Source organism: Cottoperca gobio, chromosome 10 (assembly GCF_900634415.1).
Source record: "Cottoperca gobio chromosome 10, fCotGob3.1, whole genome shotgun sequence".
In the NCBI taxonomy this organism is placed as follows: Eukaryota; Metazoa; Chordata; class Actinopteri; order Perciformes; family Bovichtidae; genus Cottoperca; species Cottoperca gobio.
Window position 1 is genome coordinate 17,801,926 of NC_041364.1, and position 22,054 is coordinate 17,823,979.

A 22,054-nucleotide genomic window follows, 5' to 3' on the forward strand; every position below is an offset into this window, starting at 1 on the left:
AAAACTTTGTTCTGTATGGTGGGCATTATTTGTGTTTATCACTGTTAATCTGGAAAATGCATCTATTTTCCAGATTAACAATCTACCATGTTTTGGCAGTTACTTGAATACGTTTGTCCCGAACGTGTCAGTTTTGCCTAAACGCATGAGAGCTATTGTATCCAGTCGTAATGTGTTTTTTTACAACATGGCGTGCTTTCCCGTCCCTCCTCTGGCATCCACGGTCCTGTGTGAGTTCACAGCTTTACTGAGGATGTCAGAGGTCACGTTTAGTCACAGCGAGGAGGAGTGGTTTGTTAGGCCATAACCAAGTCTCTCAGGGTGTGTCTGTGGCATGTGTCACAATTAAAGAGGATATTGGAAAAGTTGGGAAACACTAGCAATGCCTCAGGGAAGCTTCCGGTCTACATTATTAGGCAATTACTTTTCCATGTTTCTACTCTGACATCCTTGGAAGTGTATATTTTGAAATCCTCTTTATCTGTGCACAGAATGACTCGTTTGTCTATGATTCATTGTCTAGTGGTATTTCTGCAATGTTCTTGACCGAGATCACCTTTAACGCTATAATTATCTTTAGTCATCACTGTTGTCTCTGTGATGCCTAAAGATGTTCTCTATTTGGTAGATTACAATTGATACCACTGTCTTGTGTTGTTCACTAAATATGAAGCAGCAGCTCCAGTCATCTTATCTTAGCATAAATATTGTATATCTCTTTCTTTTTTTAAATCTGTACAAACCTTTAATCAGTGACTTCCTGGAGAAAAGAAAGCCCCACAACCCTCAAAGAGAGATATTACATGTTCATTTGTGAGCATTTAAGGTGCATGTCTGTGGATTTAGTTACCATTGGAGAGAGCCACTGTAGCCGTTTGTCTTTGTGTTAAACTAAGCTAACTAACCATCTTCCTGTTTACCATACAGACATGAGATCTTATATCGAACTCTTGTGACTTTCAGCAAGGAAGTGAATGAGCATCCTTCAAAATGTAATTCTTAACTGAAGTGATTTCAATGTTTCAATTTCGAGCAGCGTGTGTGCATCGCTGTGCTTATGGTTGTGTGTATGATTGAAGGCAGCGTGTCGCATCGTGTCAGGGCACGAGTCTGCCTCAAGGCAAAAAGTAATCCACGTGTAACTCAGAAAAGTCTCAACTTGCCTCTCTCTCCACCCCACAGCCTTTCCTCAGGTCACCCCTGTATCTTCTAGTTCAGAGGTTACCACTCACATTATCAGCTTCCCTTGAAACATTGTACTGGTATCTTTATCAGTAGGTATTAAAGATGCTCTAATGTAAAGTAGTACTACAATGCCTTACTGTATCTGGTAGGTCAGTGGGTTCACTGGCATCATCTGGGTGGTAACCTTTTATGTGCATCTAGTTAAAGGTTGATAATGCATTGAGGGGAGGAATGTGAAAGAATAAAGAATGTGAGTTAGCTATTAGTCGACATGTGTGTGTTTACACAGCCAGCCTTTCCCAGGTGCTATACGATCCCTAGGATTACAGCTGTAGGGCTACACACACACATGCACACACAAAGAGCACCACCACCACCACAAACTCCCTACCCCCCCCCCCCCCACACACAAAAAAAAAAGAAAAGAGAGCAGGGGAGACAGAGTGGGAGGGAAGAATAGAGAGATAACAGATCGCAGGGAGGAAGGAAGGTAAGTGTGAATTCAGCAGTAGGCAGACTACAGCTCACCTCCACTACAAAGACTTCACAGGTCACAGCACACGCAGAGACTTTGGTTTTGGAATATCTCGAAGTATCGCTTCTGTATGTAGGAACCGGTTTCTCCTTCGTAACCTTGGAACATGGTGGGACTCTCATCCACTGCTGCTGCCGAGGGTAAGAGTTGAAGTCTTTGTGGCTTGTCAGGATATCAACAGCAGGTATCTGAAGCTGAAGGAGGATTCGTAAAGATCTTTTAATATAAACTGAACAATGCAAAGACACACAGGCTGCGGAGGTGTTGTAAACATGAGACCGAATGAGGTGATGTTTACTTCGTGCCATTGTGCCAGCTTACTGAAACACCAAGTAGGGCAGAGTTGTTGAGAAAACAGCAGTTTGCCCCCCAAATAGTGAAACATTGTAATTTTTAAAGCCACTAGAGACTCTTTGTTGGATGAAAATGTGTGTGTGATTATCTTGGAATGTCTGCCTGCAACAATATTGTGAAACAGAGGGAATTCTGTCACTTTTCACATACTGGGGAGTTATTTGTGTGTGTCAGTGTGCGATGTGTAGCAAGATAAGTAAGCTCAGCATGAAGAAAGCCCTTGGCATGTAAAGGAGGGAGTAAAAAAAACAACCCGTGCATCAAGGTCATTATTCTTCATATCAAGGTTTGTTGGACATGTTCGCACAGGTGCTCAATTTGCTGACATTACTCAACCCCCCCTCGCTCTTTTTAAAAGGTCTTAGTCTGCACTCTTAAACAAACTTCTCTCTTGGCTTTACTATTGATGTACACACTCACACAAACACACTTTGCAGAGTCTTGCACTATTAACAAGATGGGGAATGTGTCTAGTGTTTAACAGCAAGTGTCGGACAAGTGTGAGGAGGTAAATGTTTGAGCTTTGAATGGCACTACACATTCCTGCATGGTGCACTGCCTGTACCCATCTTTTGTGCTCTCTAAAATGTCATGATGTTTTCTCTGATGGATTACTCATCTGTATGTAGATGATTAAATGTATAGTTTGTCCTAGGGCTGTACCGGAAGCTTCTATTGAGGTTTTTGGATTAAGCTTTCGAATGTCTGTCGTCACATTTTATGACGCCATCACCCTAAGGATGAAATGTTTTCGGTCTTTTTTTTATCAAATTAACTTTCTTTAATGAATATGACTCCTCAGTGTGTGCCTCTCTTTTAGTGCAGCATGCGCGAGGGCAGTTCTTGCATTAAAAATGTTGTTTTTAACAGCAACAATTATGGATTGAAGCACAATATTTCATTAGATAAAAACATTTACACTTTCACTCTGTAATAGTAGAATACTAATAGTATTAGTTTTTGCCTAATCTTATCTGCAACTGTACAGAAATTGTATTGTGCTTCGAACTATGCAGTACAGCCCTAAATTGTCCTTCTTGTAGCTGCAAATATTCCAAATTCACCACGGTCTGACCTGTTTTCATGCAGCGTTATTACCTTATCCAAGCTTGTGTGTAGTGTCCCTCAGGTGCTCGGCTCACAATCTGTTTTCTTTCTGGCTTTTAGACACATCAAAGACACACATCGCCCTCGCACAAACACACACAACATTGCAACAGAGATTTAAAGGATCATGTGCTGTTTTAAGTGTGTGAGAAGAACTAATATGAGTAGTGTGGTGTTGATTATGAAGGCATAGCTGGAGACTTAAGGGTGGTCTTAAGCGCCTCGCATGCCAAATACTATGTAGTAATTCCTCTTTGCTCATTTTGGCACAAGCGGAATAACACTGTAATCGTGGAGTTGGATAATAAGCTTTTTAGAACACTGGTCCAAGTGAAATAGTGAAGTTTCTTTATGACCTCTTCACGCACACTCCTTGAAAGCGACGCCTTGATTTCTTAGTTATATTTGATTTAATGCTGACTGGTGTAAATGTCAGTCTCTCTCTGCTGTGAATGAGTCACGCTGTGGATAAAGTTCCATCTTCCACTCGGATAGGGGAAGCCCAGTGGTGCGCTACAGCCAGAATCTAAACAGCTGGGAGCCTCTGGCAGAGAGACAGCACTCACCAGGCCAAAACATCCCACTCTCATGAGTTTCCTCTCCTTCCCCGGACCCCCACGTCCTTATTTCCCTCGGGTGAATCGGATCTTAATGAGGAGACATTCCAAGTCCTTGCAGGAATTAATGCCCGCTTCTCAGAGAGCGAGCGTGCTTTTATTACAATAGAAGGAAACCGCACTCGTAAAGAAGTGGTTGAACAGACACAGGCAAGCGCACCTACTGTAGCTCTTGTTGCTCTTGACTGTAGCCCTGGCAGGGTATTGTGAAGCCCATAGGAAGACCCACCTCAGGAAAGTATGTCTGTCTTTAAGGAGTGGGAGCGGTCTGAAATGTAGAACAAATACCACATACATCTCCCACATTATCAAGACTTTCTACTTGTCAGTGGTGATTACATACAAGATTGTCGTGTCAGAGTAATACATCGAAGAGTCCAACATTCTGCCTGAGCTCATTAATATGCTCCTCAAACTGGCACAACACGCTGGCTTGTTGACAGGTGCACCAAAGTTCACTTTTTGCACGCCCCACTAAATCCACATCACACACGCATTCCTGTGTGTTAGTGTGAGTTAGTGCTGTCAAAAATATCAGTTTTTTAATACATACCGATTTTGGATATTTGAAACTGTTTCAATTCGATACATCGATATACTCGTACATTCAAAAAACACATAATACACTTTTGTTTCTTTTTTTTTCGTGCACTTTATTGTCTTTTGATTGCGTGTACCTCAAGAAGAATATTGTTTTGTTTAATAATAAAATGTTTTATTACTGTTAGTGTTTACAACACTTATTCCTGCTGTTCTCTGCTACCAGCACGTCATGTTATAGCCTCTGTCCTCATTGTTGTGTCAATATTTCCACGTGGTTTTGAAAATGTAATCGAAAATCAAGTTATTGTATTGAAGTAAGAAATTCCAGTATAGTGACAACACTCGTGTGTATTTTGTGTTTGGTTACCTGTTGCCATCTGATGGCCCGAACAAAGACTTTTCTGGCTCAGCGGCTGTCCCGTGGTTAACCCCAGAAAAATGCACGGTTCAGCAGGTCTAATGTGGCTGGATTGTGAAACTGTTGCAGGGGGGGGGGAAGGAAAAGGGGGGGGGGGGGGGGAGTGGGTGAGAGAAAGAGATGGAGGGAGTGGGGGAAGGCAGACAAGTGTGCCAGCAGTGACTCAGCCAGTTGTCAGGGATTTTCTGGGGATTTTCAGGATTATAGAGGTAGAGAAATGCGAATTAGTATGTATTAACTATAAACAGGGAAAGAATACAAAAGAAGCTGTGAAATTAGCAGAAAGAAGGGAGATACATTGTGGCTTTGCTTGTGTCTGGCAGAACGAGGAGGAATCCAAACACAGCAGCAGGTTGCAGACCTGTTCTCAGGATGTCCAGCAGCCGGGGGGAGGGAGACGGTTTATTTAAGTTCTGCTCTGAAAACAGGGAGTGGACCAGATCAACATGATGTGTGGATCATGTATTCCTATACGCTGAGTCCTCAAAGTATTACAGAACCTGGAGAGCCTTGTGAAGAATGTGTTTTGCAGGAGGTCTGCCTGTCTGAGCCAGCGTTTGCTGAAATTGTGAGTCTAGGAGTTTAAAATCTCTCCACTGCTGATAAAGATCAGGTGCCATGAGACTCTGCTTGCTGGCACATTTGGCCGCTCTGGGCTCTTTAAAGTGCTGCTTCAGTTATTCTTGTCAGAATCTCATATTTCTGCCAACATTTTTACACATTCTTATAGAGCAGTTAATCTACCTATGCGACAGTTGATTGAAATGTGGGTTTATGGCCATCAGTCTGAGCTGCAGAAAGACACATCTTTCTTTGTTTTTCTTGACATTTTTTCATGATCTGCCGATTATTTTTAGATTAATCTATTAATCGTTTGGTGTATAAAATGTCAGAAACTAGAGATAAATGTCCATCCCGGTTGCTCAAAGTCCAAGGTAAATGTCTTGTTCTGTCAGCCAAACACCCAAAGATATGGTGCAGGAAATATCCATGTTTGAGAAGCTGAAAGCAGCATTTTCTGCCATTTTTGCATGAAAAATTACTTAAAAAATGAATCGATATGTTTCATTCGTTCGACTAATTGTTGCAGCTCTATTTCTGTTGATATTCTGTGCAAATAGTTATTTTTGGTAGCTTCACTTCCTCTTTTTTCGAGGATAATGAGCAATTAGCAAACGCATTTCCTGTCAGCCTGATGTTGTTGTTTAGTCTGGCTAGTAACAGAGAGAGGAGGAGAAGAGGAGACTTGTTTAGGGGGGAAGATTGATATTGACAAACTGTGAAGCAGACGTGTCAGAAAATGAAAGAAAGACGCAGGGAAAGCGAAGCAGAAAGAGTTTTCTTTTTTTTACATAAACCCCTTCGGTTTGTTTAGACTTCTCTGCTGATGATGAACTGAACCCGTGCCCCATCTGACCTTTGCCTCCCTCTCTGTGCAGCGATGGAGGTGTTGGTGAGTGAGCTGGGCGTCCTGCTGAAGATGCTGGACCAAGAGAACCTCAGCTCCCCCACGCAGGAGAAGAAGACCTCCGTGTGGAACCTCCTGCAGCAGATACAGCCCTCAGGTCAGTGAGAGGAGAAAAGATGTCTTACTTTGTTTTTAATTTTCTTTTTTTGTCAGTTTTATTTCTTCAATCGGAAGCTTTTTACACTCAAAAATGTGCAATACACTCAACATGTTAAAGGTGTTTCTTTCCTTGCCTCCAGTTTCAGGAACGGACTACATCTACATGAACTCAGCAGTGTACAGAAATGGCACCAGCTTCGTAGAGTCCCTCTTTGAGACTTTTGGTGAGTTTGAGTTCCAACATGGTGCTGTAAAATGTGCACCACCTCATCTATAAATGAGCTGCAGATATCATGTTCTCTTTGTATACAAGTGTGTGTTTAAATATACGTTGTTATGTCTTACAGACTGCGAGCTTGGAGACCTAAAGGATGTTACAGATGATCTGAAAGAAGACAAGAACACACAAGCTGACACTTTAAAACAGGCAAGTGGCCAATATATAGTGAATCTCTAAATGATCCCTTACCAGACTAAATTACATATGACTCAGTCTGTGGAGGATGTACGTATCTTTTTAGCACTCTCCATCCAAATTCAACACTGCAGAGGACTATTACACCTCTAGAAAAGCAAAGAAGAACAGACATTGTGTTCCACGTTATGGGGGTTTCCCATACACACATGCTCATCAATCTGCAAGCTGGTGGAAGAGTTAAGATTTAGGGACCCGCCCAGAGCCCATGTTTCTAATTTGTGGATATCATTTTGAGGGTTTTTCCCTCTATCTCTTTGATGATGTAGTTCTGAGGCTGTGAAATAGAAATTCTTTCATGGTTATGAGGGAAATCTGTGAGCTGTGTTTGTGTGTTTCCCTTTGCAGAACTGTGCAGACTCGCCAGCCCCACACTCAGCAGACTCCCCTCCCCCTCTGCCCACAACGCCTCCTCCCGAGGAGTATTATGAGGAGGCAGTGCCCCTCAGTCCTGGCAAGTTGCCCGAGTACATCATCACACGAGGTCAGCATCTTCCCGCCTCGGCTGAACTCAGTGCCCTTAGTGTAATGTTGCTGTAAAAACCTCTGAGACAGTAATTACAAAGTACAAGTTGCATTAAAGTGCAGGATGGAACATAAGGAGTAATTAGGGATTTTTTTCCCTTCCCTTTTTAGTCAGACCTAGCCCTCCCAACTCTATCGAGGATGGGTATGAAGATGCTGAAAACAACTATCCAACTACTTGCATAAACACACGCCGCAAAAACTCATGTGAGTTGAGAACAAAGTTACCCCCCAAAATGAACAATATTACATGATAAACATCAAATAAAACACTTCTTCTTCTCTGTTGTTGCCCTCTCAGACAATGACTCCGATGCCCTGAGTAGTTCCTACGAGTCCTACGAGGAGGATGAGGAGGAGAGGAGTCCCGACGTCCGACTCACTCATCAGTGGCCCTCGGATGAGAGCTCCATGCCTCCTGCCCGGGACTGTCGAATCTGTGCCTTCCTGCTGCGCAAGAAACGTTTCGGCCAATGGTCGAAACAGCTCACTGTCATACGGGAGAACAGACTACAGGTGAGAAATTGTACATTCAACAAGTTTTCAGGAAAGCATGCAAGCAGGAACCCATACACGACCTCTTTTTCAACTTCTTATCCTATGTGTCCTCCTTTCTGCAGTGCTATAAGAGTTCTAAAGACACATGCCCCTATGTGGATCTGCTGCTGCCCCAATGCACTGTGGTCTATGCACCCAAAGACAGCAAGAGGAAGCACCATGAACTCCGCTTCACTTTGCCCAATGGAGATGCACTGGTGCTGGCGGTACAAAGCAAGGAGCAGGCCCACAGATGGCTTAGGGTGAGCTACACTTTGAAATGATATGCATGCATGCAGCAGTCGTCAATCTTGTCGACAATCACTGGAAGTGGGTTTGACAATGTGGAAAAACAAACCCTGTCGAGAGTGACACATGTAAAATGTCCTCCCACAGGTTGTTAGAGAGGTGAGCAGTCAGAGCGCAGGGCCTGAGGAATCTGCGTCTCCCATCATTCCAAGAAAAACCGAACTTGACAAGGTAAGTACAGGAGAGAGGATGTTTGTGTCCGTCGTTCTTCATCCCCAAGACATCATTCATCTTTACAGCTGAGGTGAACAGTTGGGGGCAAGCAGTAATTGTGTTGTCACCATCAATTTTATTAAACAACAGTGATACCTGTATTTGGCCTGCAGAACAAAGAAGGGATATGCAGCGTAATTGGGTGTTAAGACGTCAATGATAGGGCTGAGGGTGAGTCAGTGTTGGAACAGGCACATCCTCTTTTAAAGCTAACCAACCTGTCAGAACATTAACTGCGAAAGGTCCTGTCATGAAAGAAAGCACAGGATGATGAGATAAGAGCAACCATAGAGTTTGTCTCATTATGTCATTATGTAAGATAATGAAAGAATACATTTAAGATTGTTAACGAATTGTCTTAATTATACTTATTAAGCTTTTAAGTAAGACAAGTGTAGAAGTCCTAGCTCTGGTTTGATCCTGGCAGTCTTACAGATCCAGTGCAGGACTTGGACTCTCCTCTTGAAAGTCTCAACATGTGTGTGTGTGTGTTTTCCTCAGAGGTTATCTGCAGAGAGGAACGCATCAGACTCAGAGAGTGTGGGTGTGTCAACTGGAGAGAATGGTGAGACGGAGAAACACACAGCCTCATATTAATACAGCAATCAACTGGATCTTTGTCTAGTTATCATCACGTAACTTCATTTCTATAGTCCATAGTGAAATGTATTTTGTCACATGTTTTTTGCATATCTTAAAGTATAGTTTCCACATACTTTTGGATAAAAAGCAACTGTTAAATCCTTCCATTTTTGATGTAGGCAAGGTGAAACGGGGGGCTTTCGCTGCAGGCCGTAAAATTACACGTATCATCAGCTTCTCCAAGAAGAAGCCCCCGCGGCCAGGAGATCCCCGGACATCCTACAGCGACCCTCGAAAAGGTCAGACCCCACTTCACTGTACCTCTTTAGATCTCCTTAGATCTTTGGACCTCTTAGATCTCCAGACATGTCATTTATTTTTATGCCTCTGCAATTTCACACACGATAGGATAAAATAACAAAGTGATACTATTTTGGAAAGACATTGTATGTAACTCAAACTTGAATGGTTGTCGGAGGCGTACAACACCGATGCTGTAATTCTAGTTCTTCGTTCATTCGTCGTTCATTTCCCCTCCTCACCATGCAGGCTACGTGTCGGTGCTGGTGAATCAGGTGTGGAGGGAACAGTGGTGCTGTGTGTGCAAAGGCTCCCTGCACTTCTACCATGACAAAGGAGACCCTCGGACCTCCCTGCCTTCACTTCCTCTCTACGGCTGCGAGGTGTTCCCGGGGCTGGGACCCAAACATCCCTTTGCCTTCCGAATCATACGGAACTGCTCAGAGGTCGCTGCTCTGGAGGTAAAATACTTAGCATTTGTTCTTTATTTTAATCCTGCACTCATAAATATCTTTATATTGACAATAGGTCAAATTATTGTGTAATTCTAAAGGAGTCGCTTCTAGTGACAAACCCACAGAGCCTCGTTTTAGTGTCTTTCAGCTCATTGTTTCGGTTTTACAGCGTGCAACTTTAATGTTTAGTCACTTCAAAATTCAAACCTGATTTGTCTTGTCTCTTTTTAGGCTAGTAGCTCTGAGGAACTTGGACGGTGGCTCGGCGTCCTCTTGGCTGAGACAGGCTCCGCGACAGATCCTGAGTCACTGCATTATGACTACGTTGACGTGGAAACCATCGCTAACATCCGCGACGCTGCGCGGCATTCCTTCCTGTGAGTGAGACAGAGAGGGGGGAATGGGAATATTTGGATGAGGTCAAAGCAAGGCCAGTGACCAATGCAATGATGTTTAGACCTCACGTAAATTGAATGTCTCCTTTTTCTCTGATCCTAGGTGGGCCACATCCTCCATCAGTACCTCCACAGACTCCAGAACATATGATGAGGTCCCTAATGAGGACATGCAGGTGGGATACATGTGCTCACACACATTTTTCTAGTTCAGTAAAACCTTTTGTGTAATGCTTTACTTTAATGTGACAAGATTAGAAGCGACATGTCTGTGTGTGTGCAGCTGTTGGGGACTGTCACTGTCTGAATATGACACTCCATATCAGTCACCCGAACAGACAGACAGTGCTCTGTTACGCTCCTATCAATGACGGCTTTTTGTAGGCCACAGAAAAAGCAGTGTGTGGCCATAGGAGAGGGGAAAAAAGACAAAAAAGAACTAGCGATCAAACTGGTGACAGGAAGGCAAAAGGTCATGGCACTTTTACAGCCTGTAAACTCCTTTCTTAACCCTTCTGACATGCAGTTAAACACATGCATCTCAACACCTACATCCACAAACATACACACCTCAGTGGTCTCAAACCAATAAATTAGTTTTCTTGCCTAGCCTAATAAACAGACTTTACTGACTTTTTTACCTCTGTCCTAATCTTTCTTTTTGCATCCTCCCACATCCGTCATGTCCCCCCACCCCCTCTCTACTCCACCCAGTCAGGGGAGAACCGCAGGCAGCAGTCTGGGAATCAAGGAAAGCGGCGCTCAAGTTTCTCCAGCAGCGACTCTGACAGAGCCAAGCCTTTAGTCTCCCTCAAACGAACAGGCTCCAGTAAGTGTGGTTAGTTGGTTTTCCAAAATAAGATTGCTATACCTCCAGCCAGCCCATTCCAATGAAGTATACTGATAGATTGAATGCAATCTAATGTAATGAAAATTTAATTTATGCAGTAGAAATTCACTGAGAACAAGCTCCCTTGTGCAAGAGTGCCCTGTATAAGAAACAACTAAGTAATGGCAAGGGGAAAGTTATCAATTAAAACAATCACATTCAAGTGGTGTTTCAATGATAGAGACAAACTGTGAGAAACTTATTAGTGTACCAAGTTCTAGAGTTTTCAGAAGTTTTTTCATGCACAATTGTGTCAGCATTTGAGTATAAAATAGTTTAATCTGAATACAGATGAAATCGACTGTTATTTCTTTATTCAGACCTAGGTTATTTATATAGTTTGTGAAGAGAAGAGGACCTAGGATTGATCCCTGTGGAACCTCTTTGCTAATATTGACCACGCCAATATATTATGTAATGCAACATATTGTGATCTGAACTTTATATAAAGGCCCTACAGGTTGCTGCACAATGATATTGTTTATCTAAACTACTCACAATATCATTCACAACCAACCAAACATTTAATACCATGTATATGTACAGCAAGACCAAATATATTTAGTATCTCTTCAGATTATAAGAGTAGCAGCCTATTAGGGGAACAAGAATAATACAGACAACACTTCTTAATATACTGTAGTTGTGTGTCTCACGTTAGATTGCAAAGCTCTACTGTTGCTGTAGCTTACACTCCTCATACAATCCTTTCAGTGTTGTACTGAGCTTTTATCCAGCTCAATATTCCTTTTTTTTCCCTCTCTCTCCTCAATCATCTTCTCACTTTCCCTCTATAATATTTTCCAAATCTCCGATTTTCTCCGTTGTGTCAGTTGGCCTCTACCATACAAAAAAAGGGAGATGAGCATTCTGAGTCAAAGAACGTGATATCGGTGTGGTCGGCTTCCTCCTTGCTCTTCTCAGTGCTGTTTCACAGGCCTTTACTGTGATGTTCTGACACATCAAAGAGCCAGCGCTCTCCATGGCTGAGAGCTTCAGGATGAAACCTGAGATTTATTGGACACTCACATTAGATCCGCTGTCTTGCCTCCTGACCTCTCCTCTGCAGGAGTGCTTGTGTCTGTTTTTCTTTTATTAATGACATTGTATCTTTGTTTCCTCCCAAAATTCTTTGCTTGAATTATGAAAAAGGTCAAATTTGTGTGCTATGGTTTCATGCGAGGTGTAGCAAATGGCGTCATAGTCCTCATGTGAGGAGCGTGACATTAATAAGGTCAAGCAGAAAGAAATTGCTGCGAGATGTTTTGTCTTCTTCCCATAACCCCTGCACATTTGACCCTTCACCTTTGCTCTCTTCTGACATCTCCACCCAGACGCCAACCAATATGGCAGGTATGGGAAAACGCGAGCGGAAGAGGATGCCAAGCATTACCTGAAAGAGAAAGAGGAGCTGGAAAGAGAGAGGCATGGGATACGAAATGCACTGGTGACCCTCCGGAAGGAGAAGAGCGAGCTGAAGGAAGAGCTGAAGACGGCCTCAGGTAAGAAGATACAAAGCAAAACAGACAGCAGATGCTACACAAATTATTCCCAGTCTTTACTTGAGCTCAGCTTCAACAGAACTCTGCAGCTCTTCAGATACTTACTTACTGAAGTCTCAAAATAAACGGCATCGCTAGAACATATATCTGCTGTATGTACCTTGATGATCGTAAGGACGGAGAGACAAATTGGGGCAGCAAGTCTTCCTAGGAAAATGTATTAGTCTGTAAGTCACATTTTGCTTCCAGGATGGTTAAGTTTTTATCTGCACATTAATCAGAAGGCTTGAATATTAAGTGGAGATTCTGCATCCCTGCTCTGTATCTGACCCTGCACTCTGACCTCAATTATTAGAGGTCGTGTGAGAAGACAATTTCCCTGCAGGGATAAATAAAACGTCTAATTGCTTATATTATTAAACTATAATTAGAAATGTAATTAATTTCCTGTAGTTTCACATACTCCGGTTCTCCGGTTCAAGTAAGAGTAGAAAGTAGTAGCGGCTAAATTAATCACTAGTAAAAGTACTCAGTAGGCATTACAATGGAACCTGCCACTGTTATATTAGTATGTACTATATTATTAGATATTGTTTTGATAGTTTAATCTATAACTAGAAAGATGCACTCAGTAAAGTGCAGATTTCCACTAAGAACAGTTGAATCTCACTCATTTGTCATGACTCCCTTACCGCCAAGATGGCTGCAAATGTTTACAAGAACGGTGTCTTATTCATCTCGTGTTGCTTCTAACTTTAGTGGATCACGACATATTGGCAATGGAATTAATCTGCAGATGCTCCGGTTCAAAACGAGACCAAATTGTTCTATTGATGTCCGTTTTTGGGCCACAAAATGTGGCCTGTAACAGACTTGGTAAGGCTTGTTTATAGCCTAGCTGATAGCCAAAAATTCCTTTTGCTACTGGAACAGTTGTTGATCATTGCTGCCGCGACCGGACGGTTAAGAGGAGTGAGAGGAGTCCGCAGTCAATGACAAAACAATCAATAAAATCGTTTTGTTTTCTGCAAAATTGTGATTCACTGCAACCAGGTCCTGCAACACACACACACACACACACACACACACACACACACACACACACACACACACACACACACACGACCAAACACTGGCCTGGTGGAGATAACAACGTATCACAATTTACTAGAAATACTATATATAGCTGTAGGAGAGTAAAAAGTATAGCTCTGAAGTAAAATAACTACAGTACATGCAGTACTTTATTAAATGCACTCTAGTACATGCAGTAAATGTGTTGTGGGTCTGAACACCAACTTAAAAAAAATCTACCTTTCTCTCATTGTGTTGTGTGTGTTAATGTGTTTCTGTGGAGCAGAGAGGAGGAAGTCCTCCCTGAACAAGCGTGTGTCCCAGCTGGAGGACGCCTGTCGAGTTAAAGAAGCGGAGAGGGTAGACCTGGAGCTCCGGCTGACTGAGGTCCAAGAAAACCTCAAGAAGAGCATGGCCGGTGGAGTGCTGGGCGCTGGGCCTGTTGACGCTAAACCCCCAGTTAAGGTATATTTGTTGCTTTTTTTTACGCACAAACAAATGTTTACACGCACATACGCAATGTTTATTTACTCTTTTTCTTTTTCTTTTTGTGTAGGCCTCTGGCAAAAAGAAACAGAATATCTACAGTGACTCTTTACCAGTAAACTGTGCCGCAGAGAATGCGCCGGAGACCTCTGTCTGTTTATGCCTCTTCTACAGGAACTGTCATGCAGAAGGCAAAGGTAAGTTGTCAGTTAGTCTCACAGTCACTTCCTGAACAATTGCTCCGCCTGTCATTATGGACAGATTTCTCTCTCAGGCTTCAGAGGGATCTGATAGGATCATAGCAGCATGTGTCATCATCTAATGGGTTTTCACAGTTCACACATAAATAGAGAGACAGACTGCTCACGCAGTCATTTAAAATTAAGTGAGCGTATTTTAAGGGATAATGATCAAATGGGATTCTGTCTCTTTGTTCAGCTACTCCCATGTATTGTACTGTGGATCACCAATACATACATTGTCAAATATAATTGTCTAAATAAGTTAGTAGTAATGGGTTTTGGGGATTTTGAGAATCAGTGAATGTACATAGAAACGTTCTGCAAATGTTTGAGATGAAGCTGCAAGAAGTGTTTATAGATGTTTCCATGTTCTGATTATTGACTAATATCATGATTGCACACTTACTTTAATGACTTGGGGAACAATAACAGTACATTGCACATTACAGTGCTTTACAGCCATACATACATACATACATACATACATACATGCATGCATGCATACATACATGCATGCATGCACGCACGCACACACACACACACACACACACACACACACACATACATACATACATACATACATACATACATACATACATACATACATACATACATACATACAGCCATAACCTCATTTGTTTGGCCTTATTCAGCATTTCTGGTTTATTTTGGACAAAATACAATTTATAAAAAACTCAGTGAAGCACTGCTTACAAAACTGGGGGGTCTTACTTAATGCTCCAATTATGAAAAATATTTTTCTGCAGCCATTTCTTTAAGGCTTACAAATATAAAATATTATGTTTTAACAATATTGCCCAGCTTTTCCATTATTCTGTATTATTGATTGTTTTGCTTGTTTGTATTCACATATCTTTATTACAGTAAATTTGTTTAATTAGTTGTTATTTATTTGTGTTGCTTATTGCTTGCATTGTGTACGCGTGTTTCACCTGCACCTGCTTTCAAGTTGTTGCTAAATCACCTACATGTGTTTTACCTTTACAGGAATGGGAGTCAAAGAAAGAAGCCAAAGCGCAGCTCCATAGAGAGGACTGCAGAAAGAATTAATGGATGTCAGGATCTGATTACTGTGGCATGCAATCCTATTAGGGATAACCTTCCACCTACAGTCCAAAGCACAGACTTTTCAAAGGAAATAAACTGTAAGGAAAGAAATTGGCCACTAGGTGGAGGTACATCTCCCTGAATATTTACTCTTCCGTCTTCTAAATGTGAGGAATCCAAGGACGGCTCATTGTCTGAATCCAAGTATTTTCATTGTCTTTGGTGACACAGATTCAAATGTGGCAAACAGGAAAGTGAGTTTATAAAAGAAAGACACAAGAAAAGTGAGTTGAAAAGCAGAGTTAATGCATAGTGTTGGGAGCGGCTAGGCAACACAGGATTGTGTTCTCATCCGGTGTTGCAAATCATTAAGGTGTGAAATGTAAAGTGTTTGGAAACTGCGAGGAAGGAGTCTTTGTGTCATTTATATAATATAATATTTTTATTCTGCCTGTACAGAGTGAGCCATGACTACTGTTGTGTGTGTTTTATACTTTTATACTCTTCAAGGATTAATTTCTCATCATCATCATCATCATCATCATCATCATCATAAGAAATACCTGTAAACGGTTTTCACTTATGTGCCATGGATGGCTGAGTGAGTTACCTTTTTTATTTTTTTTAAACTGCACTTATAAACTTCTTATCTCAGGTTGAAGTTGTGCTATACATCAGAACCATCTGCTGAATAATCCTCCATCCTGCCCTCTTTGGCAGTTTAAATACTCCTGATGGAGATAATTGAGTGACTAACACAGTGGTGCCAACCAATCTTTTTCTGAGGTGTGAAATCCTCACTATTATGTCATTCTAACAACTTCTCTGCTGAACCTGTGGTCGACTTTTGCACTTTACTGTTCTCCTACCTGGATAAGGGAATAATAAATGTGTGTCTTATTCTCAAACATGTGATCTTTAATCATGTGTTACAATACAAACCTACAGTACAATGTGTTCTCAGTCAGTCATTTATTATTTTAATTTCACATGGTATGCTGTGAAGTGAAGTAGAGTATATTGGTCTCATACAAACAATGTATGAAAACCAAAACAAGAAAGAAAAAAACACATCTACATCATCGGTCACTTAATGACGACAACTCAAAGCAACACAGTATAGTGTGATGCAGCTCAGGCAGCCTATTGTTGTATAACTAGTTGACTCATCCTCATTTGTTCTATGGAATTGTCAGGAAATACACAGATACAGCTTTGTGTTTGTGTATGTTAAGATGTTAGTAGCCATCCATGTATACATGATCAATAATAGCTTTCAATACAGACTGATGCAGAGAAGAATTTCTGGTTCCTAACCCAACTACTATTCATCATTTTGCAGCCCTGTCTGTGGGACAAAAAAGTTTTTTCTTTAAATATCTGTGATACAAAAAGCTTATGTGTTCAGTTTAGATCCAGGCAGTGTCAACTGGTATTGGGTGTGAAATGAGGAGGTAGAGCAGCTTCATGGATGGTGATGTTAACAATGCAGCAGCTCAGAGAAAGAGATAGTAACACCAGTAGAGGATATTGACGAAGAGGAACGCTGCGGGGAAAGCGGTGCGAGAGTGGCGATCAATGTTGTGCGGATTTTCCACAGTGAAGACAGCTGCAGCCCTACGTGATGCGTTCTTCACTGAAGACAGGCCGCAGCCCTGTCGTGACGCCTTCTCCTTTGACCCAGCATTGTTCCTTGTGTCACTGTTCGCCGACTGCTCGGTGATCTCCTCTGCAGTGGAGCCGATCTCCACAGGGTGGTTGGACTGTCTGGAGCTGATGAAGGGCATCGAGCCGTTTCCATTGGATTCATTGAGCTCCCTCAGAAGCTCCTGCATGCACAATTACAGTGTTTTCATTATCTCACATGTTTAATAGGAGAACATTTTAACAAATAGACATCACTATGAAACTTCCCCAATACATTTCTTCTATAAAGACAATAATATTTTGTATTACAAGTTTTCTGACATTGGATGTTTAAATATGCAAATGAGATGCTATGTGCTCATTTGCATACACTTCTGGAACATAAGTCTGAACATTGGATAAAGGCAAGTTAAGGAATTATTGTTTTATTTGTTGACATATTACAGACAAAGGTTTTTAATAAGGGAATACTGGATGTCACTTTGATTGTCTCCCTAAATCAGAAAATACTGTCAATATACAAACAAAGTGCTACTACTGAAGTGCAGATTTCTGTCTCAGTATATGGAAAAAAAACTAATTTGAGAAAACCGACTTGTATTGTAAAGACATTATAGGTGAAGAGGTTTAAACAAAATGAACTAATAAATATTACTATGACACTTCCCCAGTTGGTTACTTACATTAAGACAATTCTTTTTTTGTATTACAAATGTTCTAAAATATGTTTATTTATGTAAATGAAGTGCATTTAGGAGAAATCTACATATGCAAAATAAATGAAACGCCTAAATGTGTATTGTGCATGTTTTTTGGATGGAAGAAAACATGCTATGGAAGCAAAATAGCCCAAACTCTCAAAATTGACCAGTGCACACAAAAATGTGTTTGCCTGTAGTGTCTTTTACCTCGTATTTAAATGTGAGCATTATCCTCACCCTGTGTAAATCCTCTACGGTCTGGTGCTGCATGGTGTAGAAGTGGGCACAGGCGTACTCCACCAGGGCACCAAAGATGAAGGTGAAGCAGATTCCCAGATAAACATCGATGGCCTTGATGAAGCAGTTGGCATTGGGGAGGGAAGTGCGGGCGCCCATCATCAGTGTGGTCATTGTCAGCACTGTTGTCACTCCTGGGAAATACATCACAGTGTTGTTGTTTTCTTAATGTACGATAGTGCTTGAACCTCTAATCCATGTCTTGGTAATCATAATTGCTTTTTTCTTCACTTGTGCTGTTGCTCTTTCATCTAATCGGGTACTGGTGTAAGTAAACCATAAAATAATGTCTTGGACTGGTGCTACAATGACGATGATGTGTTGATATTTATATTCTCATAAATTATAATGCATTACAGAACTTAGTGCAATCAACTGCATTGATTTTCTAGTGAAGTTAAAACACCATGTACACACAAATAGGGTTTTATTTAACCTTTAATGCTACTTTTGCTATTTTTATCCACCATTAATAATGTTAAAGATGAGTACAGTCGTTTTTAAATTAACATGACTATACTCATACTGTACTTTTAGGCCAATCATCTGATTTTGTTCACCCGTGTAGTTCAACTGTATTGTGTCAGGTTTCTACCACAATGTAGTATGTTTTTAATAGTTGCACATTTTGTATTATATAGATTATTCTAGGATGCCTAACAACATTATGAAAAGCCACTGCTGATGAAAACTAGACTTTCAGCTAACTTGTAGACATTTACATTAATAAAAATAATTTGAATAAATTATACCACTATAGATATCCAATTTTTGGAATTTGTGTTTTTTATGTATTCATTTATTTTGTATTAGTAGTAGTTACTAGTAATTTAGGTTATGGTAATGTTAAGCCACGGATGGGTGGGTTTTCTTTCTTCAATGTAGACTACTCTGCATAATAACGGATTGTGTTTAAATATGCCATTCAAATGTATTTTCTCTGTTTTGGGCGTATCCATCTGACCCTATAAAGTCTGTGAGAGAATATGTTATAGTTATATAAGTGATTCAATATATAATGAGTAATAATACTTTTTTTGCACTCATCCTTTGACCTACAGTAGATAGTGAAACACAGTAAGAGATCTGGTACTGACCAATGCAGGTTCTGGCTGGGACAGAGGACTGGCTGATCCAGAAAGAGACCCAGGAGAGAACCACCAGCAGAATGGAGGGAACATACGTCTCCAAGATAAAGAACAGCACGTTTCTACGCAGTGCGAAATGCAACACTAGCTTAGGGTATTGTCCTGTTTGAAGAGACACAAAAAGACATGTATTTATAAAGATGATGTATGACATTTGTGATCTCAAATAGACCTCCATACGTAAGGATGAGGCTTCTGGGAGTTGAAGTTTCCTACCTGTCTCATACACTGCCCGTGACACTGATGTATAGTAGCTCTCTACGCTGTACTGAGCCAGCCGCAGTATGTCAAGACCCTTCACTGAATCATTCCCTCTGGTCCAGTAGAACACCACGTCCTGCAGGTTGTAGCCCCCTGGCCACACACACACACACACACACACACACACACACACACACACACACACACACACACACACACACACACACACACACAAATATAATTATTTGATAATTAAAGTTTGATGAATCTGACTTGCTAAAGATAACGTTGTCTCTTCAGTTTGATACTCACTACACGGATGATGATGATGATGATGATGATGATGATGATGATGATGATGATGATGATGATGATGATGATGATGATGATGATGATGATGAATATGGTGATGGTGACATATGTCCATTGACACACATGATGGAGGGTTGAAGCCATGCTCAGGTACTCACAGCTCTCCAGCTGCAGGGTGCACACCTGTCTGTCCATGGGGTACTTGGTCAGGTCCATGTTGCAGGCAATCGTAGCCGTGATGCTGTTGTGTATTCATACAGTGGCAAGATCATTAGCAAAACTCCCCCCGAGACACTGTCACTCCTTTGATGTACGACCGGGCGGTTAATAACTAGTGAACACAAAGAACTCTGCCCCCTGAGCAACCACCAAAAGAACAAAGATTTGTATCTGAAGTGTCAGATATGTATGTACCTCAGAGATTAAATATGTATAAGGTGCTTACTTGTTGGAATTGAAAATCTTCTGTTGATATATAACTTACTTACGGATAGCATAAAGTTAGGGTAGAGGAAAATATACTAAAGACATAAGAAAACTGAGGAACATGGCGGATTTGTGATTGACACGGACAACATGGATCTACTGTACAACGCTACTATTATATGATACACGATGTTTAATCAGCTTAATAAAATCAGAATAGTGTTCCTCTACTCAAGGATAAAAAGACTAGAGTTATAAGAATAACCTCCTGCATAGGACTGCCCTTTCTGTCCTAAGTAAAGCTGTCTAGTCATAATGAAGTTCTGTATCAGTGTGACATGGCTGATAAGATGTCAGAACAAATGTTGACCGTGGCCAAAGGGGAATCTTCCCTAACACAATCTGAACAGTTTGAAGGGCACGAAAAACACAGAAATTCCGTGGCATTGCCTAAAGGTATATGACTGATGAGGCATGACATATAAATGCTTTTTTTTTTTGCTTGCCCTGGCAGAACCCAAGGCCAATTAACGGTTGATTACCACGACAAACATAAAAACACCATGACATTTTTTTTTTAATAAGATTATAGATTTTTCTTCCTGTTCTTTCTCGCATTATTTCACCCTTTCATTTTCTCTCCTTCCAGGTCAATTTTACTCGTACGGGCTCAGCAGAGTCTGTATTTGGACACGTGCAAGAGTAGAAAATGTCAATAAATGTCAAATCAATGAACATAAACTTGTACCGTAGGGCATAGAGAACAGTCCCATTGCTGAAGATGCGTATTAGGCGGTTTTCCACCGTGACGTCATGCAGGAAGGAGCGCTTGGAGTCTGGGATGAAAGTGTCAGGGATCCACAGCAGGGACACGAGGCGCCCGTCCACGCTGACGCTCTCATTACCCGGGAACACCAGCCTGGAGTCACGCCAGCGCTGACGGAGGAAGATGGTTGCGGTGTAGTCCTAAGAAGTTGATGAAAAGAAGATTTATTCATTAATTCAATCAATCACAAACTAATCCCACTGACACAAAACAAAGTAGGTGTACCATATTGATTTCAGAGATGGCATCAATGCTAGCGATGTCAAGACTCATTCCAATTTCCACAGGATCCCCTATCAAAGACAGAGACAAAGGATTTGGAATTAAGTCTGTTTTCAATTATGGGATACACAAGCAACAAATTGATTTTTTTGTAAACACTTAAACTCAGCTAAATGATTGTATCAATTTATCAAGCTCATTCCTACCATTGAAATTAGGCCTGAGGTAGCGGTTGTAGCCTTTCATCAGCTTCTGAATTGTTGGCTGAAGCTGAGAGTCGTTCAATTCTCCCCAGTGGTTGCTCGAATACATACAACCACTATGACACCAATAAAGAGAGATGGAAAAGAAATGAGACAGGAGGTGGACCATAAAAGTAAGGAATTACATTTCCAATAGACATTAATATCAATGTCAGCAAATGTTCTTAACCCTGTACATGAGTTTAGCCTCTGGACTCTCACCCCTGTGTGAAGGTCAGGCAGAGGGTCATGAGCGTGTGCAGATGGACGCACATTGTGGATCAGCGGGCCAGAGGTCAGCAGCTGTGCTCAGGGACAAACAAAAACATGCACACAAAAACTCCACAAATCATTATCCTGCAGTTCATGGGATAGCGTCGTCCCACCATAGGGTGGCGGCACCTGACCGAATGGGATCCCAAACCTCAGGGCAAATGTGCAGCACAGCGGCCATCCTCACCCTTGATGTTATAAAACTGTGCCCTCACACTTGTGGAAATGCGGTGGAATCGATCTTCCTGTTCCATGAATGCATAAGTAGCTGCTTATGAATACAACAAAGGGATAAAGACTAGATAAGGCATAAGTGCACCTACATACCTATCTACATGCTTGTTTTTGTGCGTTTCTTGCAGGTAAGTGTGTCTTACAGTC

At 41.4% G+C, this 22,054-nt stretch overlaps 2 protein-coding genes across 2 annotated transcripts; one reads left to right on the forward strand and one right to left on the reverse strand.

Annotated features, from left to right (window-relative positions):
• The first annotated feature begins 1,729 nt into the window (after positions 1–1,729).
• On the forward strand, positions 1,730–17,766 carry afap1l1a (actin filament associated protein 1-like 1a). Its single transcript, XM_029442038.1, is given in 20 exon segments — positions 1,730–1,860; positions 6,199–6,324; positions 6,467–6,550; positions 6,674–6,753; positions 7,150–7,285; positions 7,438–7,533; positions 7,628–7,842; positions 7,947–8,126; positions 8,260–8,343; positions 8,887–8,950; positions 9,147–9,266; positions 9,517–9,728; positions 9,954–10,099; positions 10,221–10,293; positions 10,832–10,946; positions 12,341–12,508; positions 13,869–14,047; positions 14,139–14,201; positions 14,203–14,265; positions 15,319–17,766. Coding segments are annotated over 20 exon segments (2,301 nt in total). The 5' UTR covers positions 1,730–1,826; the 3' UTR covers positions 15,382–17,766.
• On the reverse strand, positions 16,850–21,707 carry gabrp (gamma-aminobutyric acid type A receptor subunit pi). The gene is made up of 9 exons (XM_029442039.1): positions 21,623–21,707; positions 21,365–21,477; positions 21,162–21,229; positions 20,859–21,076; positions 19,843–19,925; positions 19,388–19,525; positions 19,121–19,273; positions 17,964–18,157; positions 16,850–17,207 (listed from the first exon to the last, which is right to left on the reverse strand). Exons 1-9 carry the CDS (start codon positions 21,673–21,675, stop codon positions 16,875–16,877), a joined length of 1,353 nt encoding a protein of 450 aa, XP_029297899.1. The 5' UTR covers positions 21,676–21,707; the 3' UTR covers positions 16,850–16,874.
• Between the last annotated feature and the right edge of the window lie 347 nt (positions 21,708–22,054).

Excerpts from the sequence above, each read along its gene's own strand:
- gabrp (XM_029442039.1), bottom strand. The coding sequence starts at position 21,675 with ATGTGCGTCCATCTGCACACGCTCATGACCCTCTGCCTGACCTTCACA. Across the intron at positions 19,926-20,858 it reads ACTGTTCTCTATGCCCTACG|CATCACGGCTACGATTGCCT; the intron begins GTACAAGTTTAT and ends AATACACAACAG. Across the intron at positions 18,158-19,120 it reads CCCAGCCAGAACCTGCATTG|GAGTGACAACAGTGCTGACA; the intron begins GTCAGTACCAGA and ends TGTATTTCCCAG.